General features: G+C 33.3%; 1 protein-coding gene across 2 annotated transcripts in view; it reads right to left on the bottom strand.

Moving 5' to 3' along the window:
• Positions 1–1,066: 1,066 nt before the first annotated feature.
• The window catches only part of LOC130807354 (uncharacterized), a 33,866-nt gene continuing 25,152 nt past the window's right edge, over positions 1,067–9,780 (bottom strand). The window contains exons 15-24 of one of the 2 annotated variants that reach the window (XM_057672538.1): positions 9,653–9,736; positions 8,322–8,483; positions 8,163–8,247; positions 7,133–7,210; positions 4,269–4,335; positions 4,086–4,191; positions 3,181–3,297; positions 3,047–3,103; positions 1,635–1,804; positions 1,067–1,534 (exon numbers count right to left, since the gene is read on the bottom strand). In XM_057672538.1, coding sequence (XP_057528521.1) covers positions 1,676–1,804; positions 3,047–3,103; positions 3,181–3,297; positions 4,086–4,191; positions 4,269–4,335; positions 7,133–7,210; positions 8,163–8,247; positions 8,322–8,483; positions 9,653–9,736 — 885 coding nt within the window. In that variant the 3' untranslated portion in view covers positions 1,067–1,534; positions 1,635–1,675. Of the gene's footprint in view, positions 1,805–3,046; positions 3,104–3,180; positions 3,298–4,085; positions 4,192–4,268; positions 4,336–7,132; positions 7,211–8,162; positions 8,248–8,321; positions 8,484–9,652; positions 9,737–9,780 lie in introns of both variants that reach the window. The other variant, XM_057672539.1, reaches the window with a different exon arrangement.

Below are 9,780 nucleotides of genomic sequence, written 5' to 3'. Positions count from 1 at the left end.
CACTTACGAATGATCGGAGTTTTGGCAATGAATCATGCCGCCTGAAACATACATTAACTTGTAATTACTTATTCTAATGTCTCTAATGCAAATACAACAAATAACAACTCAAAAATTAGGAAAAAAAAATATTACATAGCTGTTCGGAGTTACTAACTGCGAACAGCCAAACAGGACAAAATAGCTGTTCGCAGTTAGTAAATGCGAACAACTATTTTGTCCTATTTGGTTGTTCGCAGTTAGTAACTGCGAATAGCTCCAAACCACAGGTTTGAGATTTTCACGCTTACTTTTGGAATAATTTTAAAACTTAGATTATTTGGTTCATTTTTTTTTAAAATTTTTCACTTATTGATTTCAAATTTTCTCTAAAATGATGGTTCCATAATACATGAGAAGACATGTACATTTGAGCAAGAAATTGGAGGACTTCATGGTTGCCATTCATAAGTTTCAAAGTTATTGTATCCGTAGTGAGAATCTTGTGAGTGTTGATGTCCTTTATAAGAAAAAATGATGAAAAAGAGCTGTATTAGAATGGGATTATCATGACAAAGACAAGAAAGAGAAATGATATTACGAAGCAACACAAAAAACATTGGTGAGAGGTAAAGACATAGAAATAGTGATATTTAGAGAACCAATATGAGCAATGGAATGATAAGAATCATTACATGTGATAAGTTTTTCGGTGACATCATATGAAGCATGAAGGGATAAGTTGTTAAGATCATTGGTGATATGATGGGATGCTCCACTATCATATATAAACGGTTTTGAAGTTTTTTTATATGGCCTCGGATGGATTGGCATTAGTAAAAGAAAGGATATTCCAAGTTTCTACTGAAGTAGTAGCGCCGGTGATAAGAGTATGATAATGGAGGAGAGAGACACATTCCACTTCATCTATTGCCAATCTTTTCATTCATTCACTCCATGTTTACAATGAACACAATCAAATTCAACTCTTTTTGTAAGAACTTCTATTCTACTGAATCACATACAACGCCCTCTCATTTATTCTTACTCATCTAATAGTACAACAAAGGTGATAGAAGATAAACTCTAGATCAATGTATTCGAATCTTTCAAATAATAAAGAATAAAAATTACATATTTTCGTGCCCTTTTAATTCTTGTAAAAATGCAGATGATATCTGTTATCAAAGATCAATCAAACAACCTGTTTGCTATCATTAAGATAAGATTGCATACATTTGACTATTTAAATCGCACCTTTATAGAAGCTTATGGAACTTGGGAGCCGCTTGATTACACTAAGGTTGTATTTTCATTTTTCACAATTGAGAGAAACTCCCAAAGTCCCAAGTTATATTTTCAACATTGTCATGACAGTTCAGCAATGAGCCTACACACAAGATAGACATGTATGGCAAGCCTCACCACAAATGAGTACCAACATCACACATAGTATTCGGACCTGTTCAAAGATCTTCAAAACGCGTTCCAGAATAATCATCTGCTTTGATAGATTCGATAAAGCCCAGGCAACTAGAGCAAGAGGAAACTTTTGCTGCATATAAGAACCCAATAGGACAATTAAAGGTAATAATTCTGTGTCATTCTTTCGTACTTCAATCAGACACTTCCTATTGGAGTTCACTCAAAATCACCTCTGTTTAATGGATCGAACTCATCATTTACTGAATGTTTTTCAGTTTGCAACTTGTAAGTGTTTTGCAAGAAAGTTGGATGTTGACAATAAATAATTGTGCTTCGTACTCAAACAAGATTTTGCTATCTCCACCAATTCATTGCATAAGCACATTACGCTATCATCCATCTGCGGAACATCAACAAACATTTTAATAGCTTGGGTTTGCTCTCTTGACTGAAAAATTCTAAAGTAAACTTGGCAACTTGAAGAGAATAGCAGAACTTGGCAACTCGATATTGAAACATGTATAAGACATTGAGTTTGTTAAGAACAAAACAAATATGTTAGCAGATTCAAGTATGATTTTCATTGCTTTATTGAAAAACAAGTAGTTCGCCTTCCTTTGAAATTGATTGCTTTATGTTAGCATCAAACCAATGCTGTTGGTCTCTATCAACTCCTTCCTTCTGTTCCCAGTGATGTCATCCTTACTCTTTCCCTACCTGATCCCCTCTCATTTTATTTGGGTAGGCAAAAGTGATATATAGAATTTTTATCAGAAAATGAGCATATAAGATAAGAAGTTTATAAAGGTGAACATTCACTCGCGGCTCGCCTGATAAAAAGTTTCTACTGAAAAGACTATTTAGTGAATTCAGCAACAATAATCATATTTTGCCTGAATCAAGCCTAGGTTCAGGAGAAAGAAGCTCCACTGAACAAACAATAGTTTTGACGTATCAAATTAAAGCTTCGTTTTCAATCTCTAATTTTTTAATCAATAAAGTGTATTTGTATATAATACACTCTTTCTTGTCAGGTAAAATCAAGATTCAAAAAGGACTCACTTGGACATTTCGACTAAAAAGTATTCCTTTTTATTTTGTACGTAAAGCTTTTGAACATCAATATATAAGTCTTTTTTTAAACATCAGTTGATAAGTAACCGTTTTTTGCACAAAAGTACACCTATTCAGTTAACAAGTTGAACTATTCACTTGAAAAGGCATTAGTTCTCAAGTTCTCATATAAGGTTAGTTCTCATGTGAACTTCCTATACAATATACCATCACTTATTACCCTCATCTCCCCCCTAAAACCGAAGTCTTCTCTATGATATGCCACCAATGTCTCGAAAATTGCCTAAATGTACCCATTGAAAAGACAATTAGTGGCTCTCTGAAAAAGTTCATAAGTAATAGATCTCCATTAAATTTCTTTCATTCCTAAAAGGAAGTTGAATGCCCTCAATCTCAGGCACACATAACCCTACAAGGAAGAAGAGGAACCAGGTGTGAACATAGCAGCAATGTACCTTCTTGTTATGTACATTGCTGATGGTCCTTGCATACAACTATAAAAAAATAGCATTTGGCTGATACTAGTAAAAGACAGCCGTAATAGTTTTGGGCATAATTAGGACAATACCTTGAGAACTGATGCTATGCAGTTGCAGGCTTCAAGTGCAAGGCTTCCACGAGCAGTCTAGAAAGTAACATTCAACAATTCAGTACAAATGATGACAAATATCATAAAGTAATGATAACGACAGAGAAACGTACTGGAGAAGATTCTTGTTTAATAGCAAAAAGCAGATCCTGAAGTAAGTAGCTGCAAAATGATGAAAGTTCTTCATGGTAGGACGGTTCATCAAAATATAGGAGGTTATTTCCAGGAACCTGCATACACAAAATTACATATATGACAAGCAAGCAAGAAACACAAAGATTTTCCATATTCTAATTGAGTGAATTCACAGTAGCCATGATTTAAGTTATATCAAGCACTGATTATTAGAACTTTACCAAAGAAAATAAGTGCAATCTACTTTAAAAAGACAAAATAAAAACCAATACATTACTATGAGATGATGGTACTATTTCATATAATTTTACAGAGATGCAAGTCATGCAACACATGTTCATTCCGACGTGATGTCAAATAACAGACAGAAAACATGTATTATTAAGAGCATTTAGGCACACATGGACAAGCTTCATAGGAATTAGGACAGACCATGCTATTCTCCTTGACTTACAAGGATCACCAAAGATAAATAAATTTGCAATAAGCTAGAAGGTGAAAATCAGCATGCGATTCAATAGAGACCTTTCACTGGGGTACTAAAAAAACAAACACAGAAAGCCAAGATTTTAGGACTAAGGAGCTTTTCAGCACTAAGATCAGACAACAGGAGTACACCAGTAAGCCATTGGGAATGCTTCTACAGAGAATACTGCAAATAAGATGATAAGTACCATATACAACCACTTATCAGTGAAGTTTCTATGAGAGGATTCTAAGAAAATAAGATGTGCAAGGTATTAACTTGGAAAATAACTTATTTTGAATAAGCAAAGAACAGACTTTTATACAGTAACATAAGAAAAATATATTTAAACCGTAAAAGAACATAAGACATTTTAGCATATCGGAAAAGAACCTATCAAATAACTTAATAACGTACCTCTTTTATGCCAGTAGGATAGTATGGGAGATTATGCTGTGATAATGCTGCCAATAATAAAATGTTTGTGCACAATGTTCTGACTCTCAACCTTGGAGTTATTCGCCTGATAATACTTTGCATTAAAAAAAGGGGGCAACATAATCTAAAAAGCATGATTATTTATTGTCAGTAAAACATTACCATGAGTGAGAATTGACCAATGAGAGCAATTTCTTTGGGATGTGGGTGACTCCATGCATAGGGTTACCTACAAGTGAAGCAGACCATTTAACAATCTATCAAGAATGAACTTTGACACAAGACAACATCAAAGTATGCCCTTGTCTCCTAATGTTTACCCCATACCTACACATAAAGCAGTCAATAAAGTAAAGCAATTCTGGCAAACAAAAGGGGATTAAGGGAGTATTTAATTAAAAAAACTTCAATATAAGATGAAGCAGTAAATATGTTTGGAACCAATTATTTTTTCAAAACAATAAAGGTATAACGTTGGTACTTCGAATTTCGAAAGGATACATTCAAGTATAAAATCCAGATAGAAAAACTCAAGTAGATGAATTCGATTATATGATTTTTTAGTGTGATCACTACTTTACGGTGCATAAATCTAAAGTTTCGTGCGCATTGTTAGTAGGCAGTAGAAAATAAGTCCCATGGTTATGCAACACGACATATTAGTACTTTTATTGATTGTTGTTTGCCTAAAATTCGTCATCTGAGTTAACAGTTGTTGATTAACATATCCCAAAGCTCTCTTTCTCTCTCTCTCTTGATTTCTTTGTGTAGAAGCCAGTATAACTAGTTCCACTATAAAACTAGACTATATGATTGGGAGAATTGGTTCAACACAAAATTTGAGTGGAGCTTCAAATTTTATCCAAATATTGGGACTTGGGAGTAGCTTCTCTTGCAATTTAACCATTTCCAACTTAAAATATGAAACTACCTCATGTGGTCAAAGAAAGTTATAGTAAAGAGATTTTTCTTTTTCAATTCCTCTACAAGTCTATAACCCCCATCTAATTGACCACATCAACTAATTAAGACTCTTCAAGCACATCCCTATTACAAAGCCTCCCCAATACATGGATTGGATCACTAATTGCAATCACATGTGTGGGAAACCACATGGCCACCAACTGCTAAACAATTCAATTAGACCAGATATCATCATGGATTTATGGTCAACACCACACAAGTTAAAATAATAACATCATACATATTCCGTACCTGAACTTTAATTACAAGGCCTTTTCATTGATAAAAACCCATCTATTCACCACAATCCCACCTTTAAAAAGTTCAAGGGGTATCCAACTTAAACACTTAATATCTAAATTCAAAACTATGTGGTCTATAAATCTATCACCATGAGATAAAGATAGATGTGCAGGTTGGACCATAGTGTAAAAACAAAGTCGTATCGGCCTCGTTGTAAAGGTTTTCAAAACAAATAAATTGACATTTCTCGTGTTGTAAAAGGTGTAAATAAATTGCGTACATAGCAGGGGATATCTTATGATTCAACCGATATTTAACCGTTACGATAATCAATCACTCCGGTTACCACGATCGCGACAGTTATTGCATTTTTACACTATGGAATGGACTTGAATACAGGAGAGTTGATAAGAAATTCACATTTGAAGAAGATGAAATGTTCAACCATTCAATATCAATTTTAGGCCTTTTAATATCAAAGAGTGGTTAACTGTGTGGAACAAAAACTTAATAGCACCATTATACCGATTTATAACATGTTTGTGAAACACCGTACCATTAAATCTCATAGTATAAAAAGCGTTGCATTCATCTTTATGTAATGGATAATGGCCGATAATCACCCTTATTGTAAACAGTTTGTGATTTCTTAATTCTTTATTTCTTATGTAGCTTCTTCTAATATCGACTATTCATGTGTACTGTTTATATACCACATTCAATATTATTGTGATTTTCCAATAACAAATAATGCAGAAAAAGATTTTAAAAAAGTAAATTGTCAATTATGTAAAGTATGTATTGACTATAGAACCAAAAAAAAAAAAAAAAACAAAACAAAAGAAAACATATAACGAAACTTATATAAACCCTTTTGGGCAAGTCATCATACTACAAATTGAAACTTCATATTCAAAAAAATCTGAAAATTTCATAAAATTAGGTTTTGCAAAATTCATAATTAAATGTGATAGAGAAAGTGTACTAATGAAATATTTTAACTTTGAAAAGCGAGTCTCTTTCTTCAACCCGTAATTGTTGTTCAGGTTAGTTTTCTCACTTTGTTCTTTATGTTTTGTCTACTTTGTGTCTTCTTTTAGAATTCGTCGTCGTAGTACAAAAGATGGTGCGTGGTATGTGGTGATGTTTGATGAATAAAGCAGTACACTGCATTTAAGAAGGTCGTAATGATTAATGGATGAAGCAAAGATGTTTGATGGAGAAGATGACGAATGAATCAGAAGGTGGTGATGTTTAATGGAGAAGATGTAGAATCAGAAAGTTGTGTGATGTTTGATGGAGAAAATAAAGAAAGTTGTGTCTACTTTGTTCTTTTTGCTTTTATTTGTTGGATACTTTTATGATTTGCTAATCTCTAATTCATATTTCTTTTAGTACTTAATCCATGTGTTTTCTTTTGCACCATTGAAATGTTAAGTTTTACTTAAACTTTGTTTTCTTTTTTTTACAACTCAAACAAAAATTTTTAACTGGTGTGCTTTTGTTGAGTTATATTGCTTCTTTTAATATGTTAAAAGCATATTTTCAAATATATTTGTAATAATACTTAATTTAATAGTTATTAAAAATGAATGAAGTTTTAATTCATAATTCGGCTGCAAACAGTAATGATGTGCCCCATGCCCCCATTGCTAGAGACAGATCATGATTCCCATCTCCAATTTCGTGGGAATGTCAATCAACTTACCAGATACATAATGGACATATGTGCAAAAATCATTGTTAATGAGTAAAAAAGCTATTACACAAGTTATTTGAAAATAACTTAACACTGTGAAATCTAGAAACATATGCAGTACCTGGAACCATGATCAAAAGGCCAGACAGTTTTTGAATTATGCAGATGATTCTGTCAACATCAAGTTGTAACCGTGAATCTACAATAGCACACAAATGATGTAAGCATAATTTTTTAACGTGCACATCACATAATTAATAATAAAGCAGAAAAGAAAAGGCAATAGCAATCAATAAAATCCAAATACACAAAATAAATAATATTCATCACTAACAAAGTAATAGTGCATGTTCTCGCCACCTCAAAACAATCATATTCACTAACAAGTTTGTGTTTAGCAAAAAGTACGTTCATCTAAAGTATAAACAAGTTTGATTTAACAAATCATTCGCTTTCGTAAGAATGGTAACCACACGGAAGAGAAACAATAGCGAATCACTAAAAATAATTAGTCATAAGTCACTTCAGTGTAAGAAGGTGAGGTTTCTTTTACTAGGATTCAAATGTCAGGAAAATTCAAACCTTATAAAGTGAATGGTACTTTCGCGTCATTTTGATCATCAACGAAAAGTACCAATGACAAAAAAACCTAGCTTGAAATCCATTATTAACATGTACACATTTCATACAAGCATTGTTTTGTAAATGAAGGTAGAATCAGAAAGCTAATCATAAAGAAGTATTAAGTTAACCCTCTTGAACAGTGAAAAAATTGGAACAATTATCGAGGGGATAAAACACCATAAGAATAGTAAGAAGACAAAATAAGATAGGTCGTCATATATGCTACTCATACTCTTCATTTCACCAAAGATCCTTAAGGCTGGCATGCAAGAGTACATACAATCGACATTCATTTTGAAATAAAATAACGAAATGGTCTCATAATATATCCAAAACTTAATGTCTTGAAAACTTGTTTCTGATAAATGTTTCGTACCATAAAAAAATTAATAGACAATTCAAATGAGCTTTTGATGAATCAGATCTTCTGGTTGACAGATATAATTTAACAGCCAACTATGTGCATCTCATGCAAGAAATAAACTTTGAATAAAATGCTTTATGAATTAAAAAAACAGCAGGCTAACCCTCAAAAACAAGACTTTGAAGAGAGCTTAGAGCTGAATCTATCAATCCATCTGAATGACAAACTAAGCTACTGGTCAGCGCAACCTGACATACCAGAACAAGTAAGCATATGATTATTTTATCAGAATGAGGTCAACTAGCTTAGCCATCTCTAGTACCTCAGCAGTTTCAAGATAAAGAAATAGCTGCTTTGCAGGAGTCGTAATAGAAGGAATTGTCGCCTCAGAAAATGCTAAACATGATCTTGCAAAAGAGAGATGCTGTTTGGCATCTTTCAGTGTCTTCATCACTAAGCAGTTTGCATGATGAACAAGAGATTCCTGTACGATACAAGTGCTATTTAATTCGAGACAACTGACTATAAGTAGCGTTAGAAACTGCCAAGATCTAGATGTTTTTCATAAAAGATTTTTTTTCCTTCTCAAAACAATAGGTTATACTCAACTTGAATGATTATGGTTTGCTAAATGATGCCAATTGATCAGTCAAAATATGAAATAACGTAAAAAATAATTAAATTTCACGTGTCTCTTAAACCTTTTTAAAGCATTTCTCTATAAGACTATCATTTAATTATAACATACCAATGTTTACTTATAGAAATAAAAAGTTCAAAGTCGAGAATACAAGCACATAAAAGTATAAATGTGGCTGATGCATTCTGTAACTAAGAAGGTAGTAGCATACTAACAAGCCAAAACATTGCACCACCGCCTGTCATGTATAGAGAAAAATTGACGTTTCGTTCACAGTGGTAACTGGTATTAGCTGAGATATTGCTTTTGTGGTTGACGCGGATGATATTGTGGTTGTCTTGGCCAATATATCGTTAACAATAAACTCAAAAAACACTTGATAGTATGGTCAAGATACGATGATGTTTTCAAGCGTAGCCGTAGTAATGTTTAGGTCGTGAAATGGCTTTCACAGTCAATATGGATGGTTTCACAGCTGTTTCAGCCAATTGTTCAGTCGCGGCAAGCTCAATAACTTTTGAATACGGTCATGTTATACATGCGGGCAATAATGTTGATGCAAGCGATAATTTGTAATATGCCGTCGTGAGGCTCCCACTTAAGTTACGATAATCTGAGAAGCGTTTTATTTGGGCGAGGGAGAGGGTTGAGACTCAAACTATAACCAAAGCAGGAACATGCAAACACTTCTACTCATCAATTCTGTAGAAATAGATACACAGTATTATACTTCAATGCCTTTGAAAACATTGAATTCAAATTTACTCAACTAAAGAATAGATGTGATTCAGAAAAATTGGAGAAGCTAACAAAAGCTATAGATACCTTAGTACCAACTTAGTCAACATATGGACCTGCTCTCTCTCTGCCTCTCATTATTTCTTGCATTGGCAAAGTGCAGATTGATTGATCAATGATTTGATTAAAAGAAAAGGGAAGAACATTAAACTACTCGTCATAGCATTGTTTTGCTCTACAGAGGCAATGTCTGCTAGAGAATACAGATTACCGACCTTCATTTCATCGAAACTAGCAAAAGATGCGCGGCATTCAATCAGAAATGCCAGGTGGCGTTCCCAATCTGTCCCAAAATCTACCTGCACAGCAGTAACAAAAACATGATACACATAAGTCATAACAG

Source organism: Amaranthus tricolor, chromosome 3, assembly GCF_026212465.1.
Source record: "Amaranthus tricolor cultivar Red isolate AtriRed21 chromosome 3, ASM2621246v1, whole genome shotgun sequence".
Lineage (NCBI taxonomy): Eukaryota > Viridiplantae > Streptophyta > Magnoliopsida > Caryophyllales > Amaranthaceae > Amaranthus > Amaranthus tricolor.
The sequence above is the reverse complement of the archived record's forward strand: the minus strand, read 5'-3'. Positions and strand labels throughout refer to the sequence as shown.